The 18,333-nt window shown below is 44.7% G+C and overlaps 1 protein-coding gene across 1 annotated transcript in view; it reads left to right on the top strand.

Annotated features, from left to right (window-relative positions):
• Positions 1-5,615: 5,615 nt before the first annotated feature.
• Positions 5,616-18,333, top strand: part of LOC139921380 (glutamate receptor ionotropic, NMDA 3B-like) — a 60,558-nt gene continuing 47,840 nt past the window's right edge. Inside the window, exon 1 of the mRNA XM_071911596.2 lies at positions 5,616-6,152. Within this exon, the coding sequence (XP_071767697.2) occupies positions 5,616-6,152 (537 nt within the window). The remainder of the gene's footprint in view (positions 6,153-18,333) is intronic.

The following is an 18,333-nucleotide window of genomic DNA, read 5'->3' as shown; positions in this document are numbered from 1 at the left end:
TTCTTTGTCTTGAACACACAGATGCTCAGTTTAGATGTGTGTGTGTGTGCTTTGCCACGCACATACACTCTAAGACAAAGATATTTGCCCACACACACACACTTGCTGACTGTGATGGGTGTGTGTACGTGCCATTTCTCAGTGAGTTACGTTTGCCTACAGCACGTTTTCTAGATAATTTGGGCTAATCAATGCAGCTCTCCACCACAGATGGTCCTTGACTGAATCTAACTGCTACACTGCCATTAGTCATCTTCCCTTCTTCTCTCCATCGACGCAACAAGAGCAATATATTCCTCCTAAAACTTACCTTGACAGTTGGGGTTTTAATGGGCTTGTGAATTCAATCATGAAAATGGCATCGCTTGCGTCGTCACAAGGAGTATTCAAGATGATTTTTTACTGCAGGCAATATTCTAATGAGATGGTGGTAGTTGTTGTTGTTGTTGATGTGTTGTGGAAGCATGTTTGGACTAACTGGCTAGACCGATATTTGCCGATATGTCAGGCCGATATTAAGATTCTATTAAATATCAAATATGGGCGAGTCATGTCTTCCATTGCTGAAATTTGTTTTGTTTTTTTGGATATTTGATTTATTCGTTTAATTGTTTGATGATGTTTTGGTGTAAAATAATTCAAACTATGGTTTTCAATGGAGAGTTTTAGTTTCCTATGCTCTAAATTTTGTTTCAGAGGCTTTTCCATCCTGCCAAGAATAAAATTCTGGGGGAAATGTTGAATTTTCTGGCATGAAAAAGAATAAGTTAAGATATTGAGTAAAACATAAAACATCAGCTATTGGCAACTTCAGTGTAAAAAATATCAGTACCAGCCTTCAAAAACCCATATCAGTTGAACCCGACTGGCTAGCTTCACCTGAGCGCTATCTGGGCAGCGGCTAAAAAAACAAACAAACCAAAATTCTTGGCACAAAATGGAGCGCAAATAAATCCACACACATGCATGCATACACAGTACACATGTACTCACATAGTCACACACACAGAGGCACACATACCAAAAGTCAAACAGAAACACACACACACACACACATGCAGGGTGCTGCTGCTGCCTCCAGATAAGTCTCTCTCCAAAGGCCAGTGTCTTTGTACATCGGGGAGAGCAGGGGGTGAAAGGAACAGAGTGGAATGAACTCATGTCGTTAATTTGTTTCAACTCTCAATACACAGCAGAGCGCACGCACGCCAACCACCGAATCTTCCCTAAACATTCCCACCTTCGCCACACTTCTGTACCTTCTCCTTTGCTTTGCTCTCTTCTGCTATATAGCCCATGCCAGCTCTTCTTTAGTTAATTCTTTGTTCCTTTCCTTTCTTTTCTTTTCTTTCTTTCTTTCTTTCTTTCTTTCTTTCTTTCTTTCTTTCTTTCTTTCTTTCTTTCTTTCTTTTACTCTATCTCTCTCACTTCTTGTTAGCAAGCATTGTGCTAAAAGGTGATATTAGTGTCTTTAGCGTTGTGCCAGGAATACTAACTCGCAGCTCCCTGGCATTTCAACAGCCTCTCTCCTACCTAGGTCTGCACTGCCAGATTACTCAGGATTACACTGTCGGGTTTATGCACACACACACACACACACACACACATGCGCACTCACACACAATGAGACACACATGCATACACACACACACACACACACACACACACACACACACACACACACACACAGTATTCCCCCTCACAGAAGAGCACTCAAATTGGCAGTTGCTGTTGGTTCACCCCTTAGCTGAACCACTATGTTCTCCAGCAGTCTTTTACCAGTGTAATTGCAGTGTCGGCATGAGAATGAATCATTGATGTGGTTTAATGGTGTGGGTTGTGTGTTTGGGGCAAATAACATATTTTCTCTCGACCTAGACAAAACATGAAAGACAGAAAGCGGTGGTAGAAGGAAAACACGAGAGCAAAAGAGATGAAGGTGAAGGGAGAGGAGGGGAGGAGGGGTGGAGTTGTGAGAGGAAAAAGGATAAGGATAAGCATGTGTATTAATTTACAAGGCAAAAGAACAGGGCAGGTAGCAGGAGGCATGGAACAAACAGAGGGCAGAGGGTGATGAGTGAGCGAGAGAGGGGATTTCACAGGGAGGAAGAGAGACATGGCTCTTGCTAACGGAGATGAAGGGCTACTTTAATTGGGTTTCTGATGCCTGCCTAATCCCATTCTTTATATTAATCCCTTACAATGTACATAATCAAAACAAATACACCCATGGGGGGGGGCAGCTGTTAATAGGAAACGCTAATACAGATAGGGTGTGCCTGTGGGACAGCTCCTATATACAAACTTTGGCTTTGGGGACAAACTAAGGACATGTCCCAGTCAGGCCGGTGCACAGATAGGCTCCAAAGGGGGTGTGAGATCACGCTCGAGACCGCGAATAAGCGCCCTCCGAGAATGTGCTCATTCATGCATTTTGGTGTAAAAAATTCTATTTGTGATCATTCTATTTTGAAGTAGGGCTTGGTATCCATACAAAAAAAAAGGTGGAAAAAAGTGGAAACGAGCCACCATAACGAGCCCGAAAATAAAATTATATCTGACTGTGCCTTTTTTCATTTGTTTGTGCCTACTGCTAAAAAAAAAAATATGTCTGCAAGCATCTGCACGCATCTTCCTCCCAATTCACAATGCTTCAATTCTTCATGTCACTTGATGTCACTTTCCGGCGTCCGGCAGTGCAACTGTATTCAACAATGCTCATAATTTATGTCACACTTTTCAATCTTTTCACTATACCTCAGGGTAAATTGGACTACTTTCTCTTTGCACCTGCAATCCTTATTGTATTTCACGTTCCTTGAATGAACAGACATTGATTTGTTGTGTGTGTAGAGGGATATGTACATTACTGCCAACAGTATGTCTTGTGCTTTCCCTTTGCACTGTATCTGAGGGCTTGCTGTCCTTTCATTGTGTGTTAGTATGTACTCTAATGAAAGAGAGATAAACGCACGCCAATGTGAGGGGTGCGTTTGATGTGTGAGCACCTAGTGAGGTGCTTGTAATGGCAAAGTGACTATAGAAAAGGAAAAATGCTGCATACGCTCCATAAAGAAAGATTGAATGCTCATATCAATGTTTTGCCCATATTGCCTTTGTCAAGGTTGACGGTACCTGGATCTGTTTCTTTGAGTGTGCAGTTTGAGTTAACCATAGTATTTACTCTGATACCTATGTGTTATTGAAATATCTCTTCACAAATGCCACCAAAATAAATTCCTATACAGGTGTTGCACTTGAAATGTCATTGATTTCAATTATGAATCAATTAAATGCTCCAATATATCAACAAAAAAGCTTCTTGGCTTTCCTCTTTTCACTGATGCAGTCAATTGAATAATAAGTGGGACATTGAGCTTTCTTTTTTCTTTTTGTCATATGAATGCGGCATCAAATAATATGATACATGATTATGATGTGACATCAAAAGATGATTATCCAGCAAAAGAACAGACTGTCAGCGCTTGATAATGGGTATTTTTCGGTCTCTGTGATAAAGCATGTTTTAAAAAAAAGACACATCAGTTAGAGTAGCTTTATCTCCCTGCTGCATTCACACACACACACACACACACACACACACACACACACACACACACACACACACACACACATACACAATCATTTATTCATGTCTTTTGCTGCTTTGGTCTAAAGCGTCATGTGATGAACTAGACTTGACCCAATAATCATCATTTTTTGCTATGTGAAGAGAAAGAAATGCAGTTGGAAAAGCTTAGCCTGTACTGCCCAACCTCAACAGGTACATGGGGGAGAGAGTGTGTGAAGAGCCATGCAAGTTTAATGCTGTTGGTTTCTGCAGCAGAACAAAGCCCACAGTGTTGGTTTTTCATCTTATCTCTGTACAGAGCAAGTGAAGCATGCGGAGCAGGAGAAAGGCAAGAAAACACTTTTTGCTCAACTGTCTCAGATTTGTCAGTAAACCTCACTGTAACATAACAGGTCACCCGGCAGGCTGTGAAATGACTTGTTGATCCTGCTGTAATCTCTGTGTGTGTGTGTGTGTGTGTGTGTGTGTGTGTGTGTGTGTGTGTGTGTGTGAGAGAGAGAGTGAGAGAGAGATAATGATACCTCTGTCCACAGGTATGCCAGTGAAACCGTTGCTTCTCACACCTCATACGGCCCATGGCTCTCACATATTCCACCCCTGCCAAAAATGAAAGACAATGAGAGAAAGAAAAACAGAGAGAAAAAAAAAAAAAGACAGACATGAGTGAGACAGACATGTGAGGCTTTAGCGGGGTCTGACAAACAAGGAGTTATCAGGAAAAGAGAGTGTGAGAGCCGCCCAGAGCCACGCTCCACCGGTCCTGATTTCACTTCATGGACACAGAGATTTAGTAGCTACATTCTGGTCTGAAGATATTAAATTAATTCAAGGGGAAAGGGAAGAGAACACAGGATGAATGAGGGGTTGCGAGCGCTGTCCCCTTCCATGAAGCCAAATTAGTATGCACAGTAGATCTCTTTTATGGCATTGGCGCTGTCCGCGGTGCTGAAAAGATGTGGTTTCACAGCGGATGATGTTCTACAGCTGGACTGCAGGGACGAACAGCGAATAAATCTCAATGGGAAATTGAGATTTCAGCAAAGCTATTAACTGTCTGTTCGTCGGCCGGGCCGGAATGGGGAATAGCGATAGTCAGTGCTGTAGAGGTAAATAAAAAGGTGCGTAAAACTATATGACTTCCAGGCGGTGATCACCACAAGGCAAACAATCACTATTAGTATCAGAAATCAAATATATTTTCAGAAAAGGATTCATTTATGCTAAGTAATCCTGATAAAACTTACATCAGTTTAATACTACTTACTATTATGTATATTAGGATGTCATAAAGATTTCTGTCAGCCTACAAAATGGTTAAACTATTAGGCAAAAAATAATTGAGTTCACCCTCCGGTCCATCCGTGGCTATAGTTTTATAATTTTGGCCTAGAAAGAGCGAATTAACCACATTTCTATCGGGTGTTCTATCTTTAAACAAGATTCATGATTTAATTTAAAGGAAACATCTTCGATGGCTTGTAGTCTCAATTCTGAATGAAAACACTAAGTGCAAATTCACTCAGGAGCCAAGAGAAGCGGAAGGAAATGGTAGCTACCCAACGAAATTTCATTAAAATTCAACAAGAGGCAGGCTTCGTGAGAGGTTAGATTATTGGCGGGTAGGCACGTGGACACACACACACACACACACACACACACACACACACACACACACACACACACACACACACACACACACACACACACACACTTCACAGCTGGTGTGCCTTCCTCCAGCAGAGACTGACAGAAGCGGGGCGACCGCTCTAAGCTGTGAGCGCTCAGCTCTCTCCTCTCCTCCACCGCGCGTCTTTTTCTGTTGACATAAAAACTTTGAAGAGGTGAGAGTCGAAACGTCAAGACGCCGACAAACCGCCGTCGACAGCCCACATCAAGAAAGAAAAGGGGAAAGAAAAGAACCATCAAGTCCGAGAAAAGCGAGCGAGCCGGGAGAAAGAGGGAGCTATGCCATCTCCTGCCGAGCGGAGCCCAGTCCTCCTCTGTTGTGTGTCGGAGCTGCAGCATGGTGTCTCTCTCTGGACCCTGGACCCACTGCTTCGCCCCCGGGAGACCTCATCTCCTCTTCCTCTCCGCCAGACCGCTCCTGCTGCTTCTCATGCTGGCCGTCCTCTCCTCCTCCCCGGAGTCCTGCTTCCCGCACCCCCAGCCTTGCCACATCCTTGCCCGGATAGGACACACCGTGCGCCTCGGTGCGCTCTTGCCGACCCGCCAGCCGGCACGGATACAAAACGCGCTCAACCGCGCCCTGGCCAGCCTCCGGCACCAGAGCGGAGGGGCAGACTCCTCCACGACAACCTCCCAGACACCTCCCCTGCTGCCCTACAACCTCACCCTGGAGATGGTGGCTCGATCGCCCGCGGGAGGCGACCCGGAGTCGCTGTCCCGTAGCGCCTGCCAGGACCTGGTGGTCAGGGGGGTGTCCGCCGTGCTCGCCTTCCCCCGCTCCAGGGAGGAGCTGATCCAGGTGGAGTTCCTCTCCTCCTTCCTGGAGATTCCCTTCATCTCCATCCTGGAGGACACAGAGCCCCTCCGGACCAAGGTATGGATCTGGACAGTGTGTGTGTGTGTGTGTGTGTGTGTGTGTGTGTGTGTGTGTGTGTGCGTGCGTGCGTGTGTGTGTGTGTGTGTGTGTGTGTGTGTGTGTGTGCGTGTGTGCGTGCGTGCGTGTGCGTGTGCGTCTTGGTGCTGTCGCCTTGCACCTGTAGCAGTCATCTTTAAAGGAGCAGGAAAGCAAAATAGAATGGGGGGGGGGGGGGGGGGTAATCTGGTAAAATTTCATTTTTCATTGTTTTGTGATGCGATGTGTCCCTTGCACTTCAATGAGCAGCGATCCATCCCCAAACAGACATATTTTCATTATAGACATATGGCGCTCCAGGATGAACCTTCGACTAACCTACTAGCCCGTGGCGAGGATTTTGGTGTCTGGACTGGTGGAAAACTGTCCACACCAACCAGCTTCTAAATGAAGGCTAAAGATAAAAGATAAAGATACAGTATAATGTAATAATAGTGATAATAAGAGCAACAGTAATAGTAATGCTAAGAGTGATGATAATAATAGCAGTAGCAGTAGTAACAGGGATAGAAACACTAAAACCAATAATCACATGAAAATTAATAGTAAAAGACCAAATAGCTGTTGTTCCAGCACTAAGTGCCTCTTCCACTGTAGAACAGGCTCTGTGGATCAGACTGGAGCTGCAGGCCCTTCACATGCATGTTTAATAGCTGGTAGCTCTGCCTTGGTCTGAACCCTTCAAGTCCTCCAGCAGAGGTAAGAGTTTAAAGTGTAATGTTTATTTTTTTTTTCTTTAAGCTTTCCACAGAGAGGGTGTGTGTGTGTGTGTGTGTGTTTGTGTTTGAAGACAGGTGGTGATCTTTCAGAATGAATCATTGAAATACTGGAGATACTGATAGGTGGATACACTGGAGAGACAGGGCCAGCTTGTGGTTACTGGTGTGTACATACAGATATCATGTGTGTGTGTGTGTGTGTGTGTGTGTGTGTGTACATGTTTGTGGCTAGGCAATAATCTTGCACCTGTGCGTATGTGTATGTGTGTGACGTCTGGGTGTGTCCGTGTACAAGTTTGTGGGCAGGCAATAAACGTGTGTGTGTGTGTGTGTGTGTGTGCTCATGTTAGTATTCCCAGCAGCAGTCTAAGCTGTTTGCCAGTCAGTCAATCCAGCTCCAGTCATATCCGCCTCTATCCAACTGAGCAGCCAACTGCATCTCACCCACACACACACACACACACACACACACACACACACACACACACACACACACATCCACACGTAGACACACACACTTGAGTGCACACACTCTGTCACACAGGCTCAACTAAGACCCCACACACACACGTAGACACACTTTCAACTTTCAAAGAGGTTCAACTAAGACATACCTACACAAACACACACACCTACACACACACACACACACACGCACACACACACACACACTCTCTCTCTCAAATAGACATGAGGGAGAGAGAGTCAAAGCGAGACAGGGGACAGAGGACAGATCTATAGCGTAAGTCTGCAATCTTTGTCCCGTCACGTCTCTTTGTCAACAATGGATTGCTTATTCGATTTCAATAAAGCTTGCATGAATGAGGAGTCACAGCACTTGAGGAATGTGTCGGCAAAGCAAGGCGATAAGGAGAGAGAGAGCGAAAGGAGACAGAGAGAGAGAGAGAGGAAGAGAAAGAGGAGAGATGAGGGGAGTAAGAGAAGCGGGGGGGGGATTTGGTCGAGCTGTGGGAGGCCTTTCAGTTCTACAGAGCTGTGCCAAGCAGTCACTGGGCAAAAAAAAGAAAGACACAACCATGACTCTCTCTCTCTCTCTCTCCTCTCTCTCTCCCTCTCTCTCTCCTCTCTCTCAGCTGTTCAATATTTTTACATCAAAGCAATAATCCGCGACATTTTCACATAAATGAATGCCCGTTTTGCTACTCTCTATCACCGATTAATGTAACACAGAAGTGATTCAACCTATTATACCCAATTCATGAAAGCCTTTACATTCTTTCTGGTGTCTGGTTGGTAGGAAAAATCCTCCGGTGCACGAGAAGTGATGGGTTATTTTACATTTCCGGCAGCAGCAACAGAAGGTTGGTTTGGAATAAATAGAAGAAGAACTGGGTAGTTGGCATGAGCAGCGATAGCCACCATGGCTGAAAAGAAAAAGAAAAGAGCGCCACCTACAGACACTCAAACTGCATCAGCTGGACACACTGTTTGACTGCAAAGTGATTTCTGGGAAGTGTAGTGCAGAAACACCACAGGCTAGTGGAGGATTGTGCTCTCCTCTCTCTCTCTCTCTCTCAATTTCAATTCAATAAGGTTTATTGGCATGACAGTTGTGTAACAATATTGCCAAAGCAAATGTGCACTGATAGTGCTCATCCATAAAAATGAAAGAAAGGTAAAACATACATTTGTCTCACAAAACAGACATTACAGAAATCCATCATAACATGAAATAACAGATGAACAACAATAGAACAGAAGAACAATCTCTCTCTCTCTCTCTCTCTCTCTCTCTCTCTCTCTCTCTCTCTCTCTCTCTCTCTCTCTCTCTCTCTCTCTCTCTCTCTCTCTCTCTCTCTCTCTCCCTACATACAAAGGGAGGAGGGTGAGGAATAAAAGGAGGTGGGTGGAGGAGGGACAGGATGTTCAACAGACACAGGAGGGGCAGTGAGGGGTGGTCCAGGTCAACAAGGAGCCAAATGATTAACCTGCACAAACAGGGAATTCTCTTTTGTTCCCCTGCAGATAGCAAAATACACAAACAGAAGATATCATTTTAATTAAAAATGTTATTTACAAGTTATCTTCGGTGGGGGGGGGGGGGGGGGGGAGGGCGTCCTGGGGGGGGGGGGGAGGGGGGGATGAGAAGGGTTAGAAAAACAGAAAAACAAAACAAACGGCCCTGCCAAAAAATTAACTGAATCCGTCACAGATTGATCCAAAAAGAGTTATTTTTGTTTTTTGTTTTTTGGAAAGGAATAACATTTCTCCTGAGTTTTTGAAATGGTGGAGATTTTCTGCGGGGCATTGGGAATTGAGCCCATGTTTTTCTGGTGAACAGATCCCTCCCCTGGACATCAGAGAGAGGTAGATAGATACACACACACACACACACACACACACACATAAACATACACACTCAAACACATACAGAAGAAGAGAGAGAGAGAGAGAGAGAGAGAGAAAGAGAGAGAGAGGGAACTGTTAACGTCCAACTGTCTTTTTCTACAAACTTGAAATGTCAAAAAAAAAATATTCCAATCAGCTGGGTTGAAGCGAACAAATTGGCTTCGTGAAGGTCGAAGATTACGTCCATGAAAAAAATGGAAAGAATCTTTCAAGAATTAATTAGTATTTGGCAAATTGTCATTTTCCTTTCAGCTAATTTTGGCTGCATGTCATGCTTTCTTCCGAAGACAAACAAAACAATGCACTTGGCAATATTCTAATACCCCAACTAATGCCCATACAACCATGATGGCCGCCTTATACGTGGGAGTGAGAGTGTGTGACATTACTGGGAGGCTGTGGTGGACATTTATTTTCCACACAACATTTCAGAATATCCAATGTCACTTTTGAACTGTTGTGCAATGACACTGAACCGTTCATCAGGCCGGTCATGCCAAGCTTACCTCATTATTTATTTTGACGAATGCACTCCCATCGCTATTTATCACGTTGTTTCTTCATCAACCAAAAATATTCCTTTTCTGCAAAATTGTGTCAAAGTTTGGCATTGCCATTCAGCTCTTCTAATTCAGTTCATCGTAATTTGCATAAAAACACTTGGATGGAAACCCAGCTACAGACACAGGCAGGCAGAGATATAGACAAAAAGACAGAAAGAGAAAGAGGAACCGTGGAAAAGACAGATAATGCCAGAGACACAGACATAGAGACACACACACACACACACACAGACTGGCAGACAGTGACACAGATACAGACAGAGAGACAGACACAGACAGAAAGAGAAGAGGAGAGGGATTGAGTCTGTCTGCATTCTCCTCTCTCTCTCTCTCTGCTTAGTCAGACAGAGCTGTGGGAGTTGGCGATGCGTCTCAGCGTGGAAGTGCTTATTCCTCCCAACCTACTTAAGCTAATTAGAACCACTGTATGACCCCCAACTGTAAATCTCTCCCGTCCATCTATCGCCGCCCGGGATGGGAGGATGGGAGGAGGAGAGGAGAAAGGAGGAAGGGAGGGATCGAGGAGGGGAAAGAAAAAGGAAATGGGCTTCTAACTCCCATCAGGGCCATTATGGACATTTGGGAAGGTGATTCGGCCATCAATAGCCTTTCATGGAACGAGGGTAAGAAATGAGTTTGAGGATATTTGATGTTTAAGTCCAATCCAACATAACCTTGATTAACCTAAGAAAATGAAGGAAAATGGTTTTTACAATTGGTATTTAGTGTGTGTTGGTCATAGTGGGATAGACACCGTAGGATAAAATAATTTTGTTGTGCAATTGCCAGTAGATTTAATTGAAGAACATCTTTGCAATCTCAGTCCATTTCAGTGCCTCTGGCCTTAATAAAGCGTGGCCTGACCAAACAATTCTAGATTTGCTGATAATATCACAGAAATTATTTCGTGGATCATGATTTCTATTCCGGAAATGTATTAACAGGGAGAGCTGGAGGAAATGGTTTTGCTGATTCCTGAATGTGATTAGGTGAGAGGGGTGGTATAGGGGGAATTCATTATTTGTCACTCTTCACAGTGGAAGCTGTGTTCCTGCAGCGCAGCTACTGTCACGTTACTCCCAGCTATACTCAATACTGTTGAAATATACCCTGAAATTCTGCCATAAAGCATAATGTATATATTTCACAGACTCTAATTTTGAATTGCCATTCATCGCTTTTCTCTTTGTAGTTCAGTTACTGACATTATTCTCACATTAAATATTATAGAAATATTTCCTGAAATACGTATTGCATTTTATTAATATTTCACAGAGTCTCATTCTGACTGAAAAACAAAATCCGCCTGCCTTATTTCTTAACTGTAACTTAACTCCAATATGCATATTCTCGGGACTCGTGGTATTTGCTTCTTCTATTGCCTGGGCCCTGTTGTTTTGACCCTTGCATTTCTTACTTTTGTTTTCTCGTAAGGCTGGAAAATCAATAATTTAGCTTATTTTGCTGTTGTACTTAATATAAGTCGCTCTAATAATTAGCTAAATTCCTAAATTGGAAATGTAGATGTGAAAGCAAATTAATGTAATTTATAGTTTCCCTGCTGTATTACAGTTACTGTCATCATTCCCTGACACATTATTACCAAAATATAATCACAGTCTCACTGAAATACACACTCAAATACAGTCATACTACATTATTCATACTAACTACAGTTCAGAATAGCATTAATTGTTTGGGCAAGGCACAACTTTCCCCTCTGCAATCTATCCATCCTGCATTCTTTCATTAACTCACTTCTTTTTTAACGCCATACCTCATTCTGCTTAGTAAAATGAAGATTAGTACATTAAAAAACCCAATTTGCCACTTTGAATGAAATTACATTTTAATCCAGAGACCCTGCTGAATAGGACGCATTGTGGCTCTGAGCTAGCCCCGCTCCCAGAGGACACACTCCTACGTGCGCACACACTCACACACACACACGCACACAGACTCACACGCAGTGCACGCACACACACACACATACCTACATGCATATATGTGCGCCCACACACTCACACATACACACACACACACACACACACACCCTCTGGTCTGTGCTCACTAAAGGTTATTAAGCCTAATGAGGCTTTACAAGGCCATGCTGCCTTTAGTGTTTTCTTTGAGATGATGGGGGGGATTTGTGCCCAGACCACAGAGGAATAAACGAGTGGAAAGCGAGGGACGAAACTCGCGTGGAGCCAGAGCTGCAGGCGCACTGACAGCTCCAGACGTGCAGGGCCACTTAATGCAAACAGCTCACAGCATTCTCTTTATTACTGCTATGATGACAGTTCAGCGCGGTCTTGACTGAGCCAGATTAATTGAGCAGAGCAGAAACAGCAGCGCGTGCATTGCTAAAAAGACGATGGGCTTCTGTTAGCGGCTCAGTATGGTGCTCGAGTTTGTGTCTTAATGTTTGGCTTGTGTTTGGACTGTGTTTTAGCCTCTGGTAACAAAATGTCTGCAGTAACTATCCACATCACTACTGCAATTCTCTATAGAGCTAAACAAAAAAAAAGAAATAAAAAATAAAGCAGACCAGTGATGGATAGAGGCGGGGAGGAGAAGAAGGGCTGCATCTGTCACTGGGAAGAGAGAGAGAGACAGGGAGAGAAGGAGAGGCAGTTATCATTAAAGGGAGGTAATTGAGGGATGGAGGGATAGATAGAGAGAGGGGAAGAGGGATCAAGGGAGGGAGGAAGGAAGGGAGGGAAGGTAGGGATGGAGGAAGGGAGGGGGGATCAAGGGAGGGAGGGATGGATGGAGGAAGGGATGAGGGAGGGATGGAAGGTGGTAGGGATGGAGGAAGGGATGACGAGGGAGGGAGGGAGGGAGAGAGGGATGCAAGGAAAGACAGAGGGAGGGAGCAATTGAAGAATGCAGGGAGCGACGGCAGGAGGCCTGGGCCTTGTGCTTTCTCTTCCATTGAGGAGTTTGATGGAGGCAGTTTTATCTAAACTGTGCCGGTTCATTAGAGGATTAGTGAGAGATAACCTACAGCTATCTGTGATTGAAAACACCCACACCCACACACACACACACACACACACACACAACCTGTTCACTGCTTACATACACTGTGCACACATAGAATATACTCATGTAAACTTGCTCAGAACACACACATATTCACATCCACACCTCCCACATCCTCTTAAACCTACTTTCAGCTTTCCCCTACAATAGAGCTGATGCTGTTGATTGAGCAGTAATTATTTGTGTGTGTGTGTGAGAGAGTGTGTGTGTGTGTAGCGAGTGTATTATTGCGTTACAGTAGGTGGTAACTGAGGCAGAACACCAGAAATTTAGGCCAGGTGGGCCTCAGAGATAAGCACCGACTCAGAGACAAACACACACTGGGCTCTATAGAGGCTCCCATAGGTCACAGGTGAGAGACAGGCAGACGGCCGGACAGATAGGTGAGAAAGACAGCGAGACAGGCGAGAGGGGGCGAGAGAGACGGGCGCTGATGTGAGATTAAACAGATGCTGACAGATGGCTGTGGGTCACGGCTGAGAGAGCGTCAAAGCGGCAGGTTAGCCAAACACCCAAGGGTGAAGACGAGAAAGTGGGGGAAAGGTCCAGCAAAGGAGAAAGAGAGAGAGAGAAAGAGGCTGAAAGACAAACAGGGACAGAAATAGTAGACAGAGAGAGAGAGAGAGAGAGAGAGAGAGAGAGAGACGCGACAGGATTCAGGTAACACAGAGGATAAAGGGCGAGCAAGAGAAACAGAGATACAGAAAGAAGCAGGCGCAGACAGCAGGAGGGAGCGATTGAGATTCTGAGAAAAAGAGAGAGAGAAAAGAAAGAAACCGAGAGCAGGACAGCAAGAGCGAGCGAGCAGAGCAGAGCAGACAGAGGGAGCAGCAGAAAGGGTTACAGAGAGAATGTGACAGAAGGAAAAGCCGTCAGAGATGAAGTTATTTGAGGCGTAGACGGGGAATTGAGGGATGGCGAACTCCAAGGTAACTTCTGTGTTCCTTCTGGGATATTTATGTTGGGAGACGCCAAGAAACCAGCGATGATTTACCGCCCATCTGGATGGGCTTCAACGCCACCTGCCTGCAGAGACACAAGACACACACAGGTGTAACACACACGCACATGGGCACACACGCACACACACACACACACATACACAGGTAACTCCGCATACACACACGCATCCATGTACAAAGATGCAGCCCTTCATCTCCTGTATACAAACATACATACTATACAACATATGCATACACACACAAATATCCACCCACACACACACACACACACACACACACACACACACACCCTACACATACAGACAGTCACAACCTTATCCACACACAGATGTAACTCATCACACACCCATGCTCACATACATACATGCACACATATATATACACAAAGTTGCAGCCTCTCCCACACACACACACACACACACACACAACATATACAAGAGCCACAACCCTATCCACACACACACACACACACACACACACACACACACACACACACAGATGCAATAATTCTTCCCACATACACACTCATACAGACAGCCATGACCCTACCCACACACACACACATACACACACACACACACACACAGATGTAACTCCTCACACAAACAAATGCTCACATACATACGGTCTATACACACATATGCACACACAAAGTTTTAGCCCTTCCCACACACACACAGACAAACACACAGATACACAGACGCAACAATTCTTCCCACATACACACACACACACACTCACACAGCCAGCCACAGCCGTACCCCACACACGCGTGGACACACACACTCAGTCAGATTGTATCCGGGAGCATCCATCATGCACACAAGCAGTTGTCAGTTGTGGGAAGAGCCCAGTTTCGCTTCTTTCTCTCTCTCTCTCTCTCTCTCTGTATTGACCTCTGTGTTTGAGCTGCCTCCATAAAGCAGAGCGGAGCAGAACGACAGATAAATCCTGAGTGATAGCCCGGGCTGACTGCTGGTGCAGGGGAAACGTCAGGACGATCTGATATTCATATGCACAACATCTAGCACATAAACACCATTTATGAGCCGAAGCAGACATGAAGACGTGGTGCGAGAGATACAGGGGGAAGAGGGGGAAGAGAGAGGGAAAGACAGAGAGAGAGAGTAAAAGAAAGAGATGGAAGAGGGGGGATAGTAGGCGTGAGTGGATGAGGGAGGGAGACAATTAGGGGAAGGGACGGGTGAGGCAAAAGGAAAAAGAAGGGACAGAGAAATAAGGAAGAGAGCCAGAGAGGAGAGAAAGGAGACGCTGTGATCAATTTTCATCCTTCCTCATTGCCCTTCACAACAGAGGACAGACCGTCCTCCAGATAGCGCTAAAGCAGCTTCCCTGTCGCACTTATCTCATGCCAAGTCACGCTACACAGTAGAGCAATATTTCACTCTAATTCAGGTCAGTAGCATGCATATATCTTGCATCTATCCTACATTTGTACTGAAGCAGCCACAGCTGTTGAACTGAAGCCAGATACTGTAACAATTGGAGAGTTTTATTCCGCAGCCATCGCACTATTTGAAAAGAAAGTGACACCTACTGTGATAAAATGACAGACAGCTCAACATAAAAACAATGCAATAATACTTTCACAGACTGGATTGTTTATACTTGGAAAATACTGGATCGGGTGATTTTTTCTTCACTTTTTTCTTTTACTTTTTTCTCCAAAGTTTTGTGTGTCTGGTGATTGGCTGTGGAGCAGAATAGAATAGAATAGAATAGAATTATTAAGTTATAAAGTAAAGTAAAGTTAAAGTAAAGTATGAAGAAATATCTGGGGCACGGAAAGCAGAGTGGTACAGATTTGACAGAGAAAAAGTGAGTGGACAAGCATAGAGATATTTCAGGTATGGCTGGGTAGCAATGTCTTTTTTTCCATTTAAGGACAGTATAGAATGGACTAGCATCGAGATATGTTTGGTAGAGGTAGGCTATCTTTATTTCAGTCATGACACAAGAGCGAACTAGCATTGGGTTACTGTAAGTCAGGTGGAATGGTTGGATAGAGGCATGTTCATCAGGCAGCACAGTGGGGTGGAAAAGTGTAGATATGTCAGGAAAAAGCATAGACTTGGGAAGAGAGATCTCATTTTTTGGTCCGGACAGAAGAGCGGATTTTCTTTAAAATCCATATTCTCAAATGGCAATTTGTCATTTAAGATAGCTGCCATAGAACATTTGATAACATCGTGGAAATGAGCCTAGGCCCTTCGTTCATCCGGCTTTCGTTGAAAATTAGGTCATTTTAATTATATAATTTTGCCTACATCACAACAACAGTAAAACCATTTGAGCAGATGTGTCGAAAATGTTTTTCCACCCTTTACGATGCTGAGCTTTGTGAAGAAATAATAAAACAAAACATTTAAGCCCTCGACAGATGCCACTTTACCCCTCTAGGATGAGGCAGACAAATGGCCCTAACAAGGGAATAAAAAGCTGTTTCACACCTGTCCATCTGTCCGTATCTGAAAGAGCCACCGGGCCACCAGGCGGGAATATCATTAGCTAGCAATAAATATAAATCTCAGGCTTGGAATTGCTAACATACTTAAATCATTTTGGAACAGTACGGTTGCTGCTGGGGTTATATAATGTATTATAAATTTAAAACTCTGGGTCTAACAGGTAAAATGTTCACTACTCATCCCACAGTTCTCTCTCTCTCTCAAATTTTCTGGCAATTAAAAAACTAAATTTTAGGATACATTTTCCATGGGACGTGAAGCGTGAAATTCGAACCACCAACATTTGTAATATTTTGCTCTTTTAACTAATTAAACAAGCGAGTTTCACATGCAAGTCAATGGTGAGTCTCTAGACTACTCCCTAATCCAGCCACAGCGGTGCATGGTCCACCGGTTGTGACGTGAAAATATTTTGTTTTGGGTTTGGCAAGAGAGACTCACAAAGCGTATGAGTCATCCCACCAAAGTAATCATTTTATTGAACATTCCAGTGGCAGTCACATTGAACCCTCAGACTTTGTTTAACAGCGCTATTTTTCAAAATGACACTAAAATGCAGTAACAAAATGCATTGGCAGGCTTCTCGGCTCTAGCGATGAATGCCTGATCCACCAGTCGATCCATTCCAGCTCTCTGTCAGTCCCACAGATCCATTCTATGTATGTCAGTCTCAATCAGACCGTCCCGACTGGAGCGGTGCTGGGCTGCAGGTCGCCTGCCAAAGCTTTCCCAGCAGTGACAAGGCTCTGCCAATGCTATTACTTTGTTTACAGTGTTTGTGTGCGTATGCATGTGTGTGTGTGCATTACTGTCTATTATTGTCATAAAGCTTTATGTGCAAGAAACCCAGGGATTGATGGTGGTGGTGGTGCTGTGTGTGTGTGTGTGTGTGTGTGTACATGCAATGGTTATCATGTGTGCGAGTCTGCATCTGTTGCCTATGTGCGTGCGTTCATGTATAGTATGCATGTATGTGCAGTGTATGTACAGTATGTGCATGTATGTGCGCATCATGTGCATGTGAGTGTATATAGGTCATATAAGGGGTTGGGGGGGTTATGAGAAGTGCACAGATGCCGGTCGGCTGTAATTCTTTGCTGGCACTTAATGGATGAGATATTGATCCCTGCACACACACCTTGTTTTCCTGCTTTACGTAAATCAGTTTGTGATTGAAAGGTCGCAGGCCGGGAGCTGTCCACCCCATCGACTGTTGATTTTATCAGAGTACCGCATGGCGACGAACGGGTTAACCCTGCTTTCAAATCAGCATCAGCTGCTCCTCTAAGAGTATTTATCAACAGCGGCTATTTTCCAAAAACTAATAATGCTGGTTTTTGTCTCTATGGCATGCCTGAAATTGAACAGGCCTAAGTGATTAGTTCGGTGGCGGTATAAAGTGGTCCTCGGTAGATTGTCAGCGGAGAGTGCAGGAGATTCTAGAGAGGAGAGCGTTCAGTCCTCCAGCTATTTAATTATGAGGGCGGCAGACCTCTGGGCCCGTGGCTTCATTCTCCCACAACAGTGGCTCGCTAACAAAGTCTGTTGAGTGCTTTGATTGATCTGAAGCCATTTGAGGTGGCCGTGAAAAGACAAAGGCAGTGACAGAAGGAGGGAAGGAGGGAGGGAGGATAGGGGAGGGTTAGGGGAGGGAGGAAGGAGGAGAGAGAGCGAGGGATGTCAGGAGAGAGGGAATGAGGGATGAAGGGGGGGAGGGAGGGTGGTTAGATGGCCAGAGGGATGGGCAGAGAGAGGGTGGGCAGGCGGGCGGTGTGTTTCCTGGCACGGCACCTTCCTGCACACACACACACACACACACACACACACAGTCCCACAACATCCATCCCAGCACGCACATTCGCTCACAAATGGACTCACAAACACACACCACTCCGAGAGATGCATAAGCACACGCTTGAGCCAAGCACACACACGCATACAAACGCACATGCGCGCACACACACACACACACACACACACACACACACGCTGCT

The sequence above is a fragment of the Centroberyx gerrardi genome, chromosome 17 (assembly GCF_048128805.1).
Source record: "Centroberyx gerrardi isolate f3 chromosome 17, fCenGer3.hap1.cur.20231027, whole genome shotgun sequence".
NCBI lineage: Eukaryota > Metazoa > Chordata > Actinopteri > Beryciformes > Berycidae > Centroberyx > Centroberyx gerrardi.
Note: the sequence above shows the minus strand (reverse complement) of the source record. Positions and strands in the feature narration are given on the sequence as shown.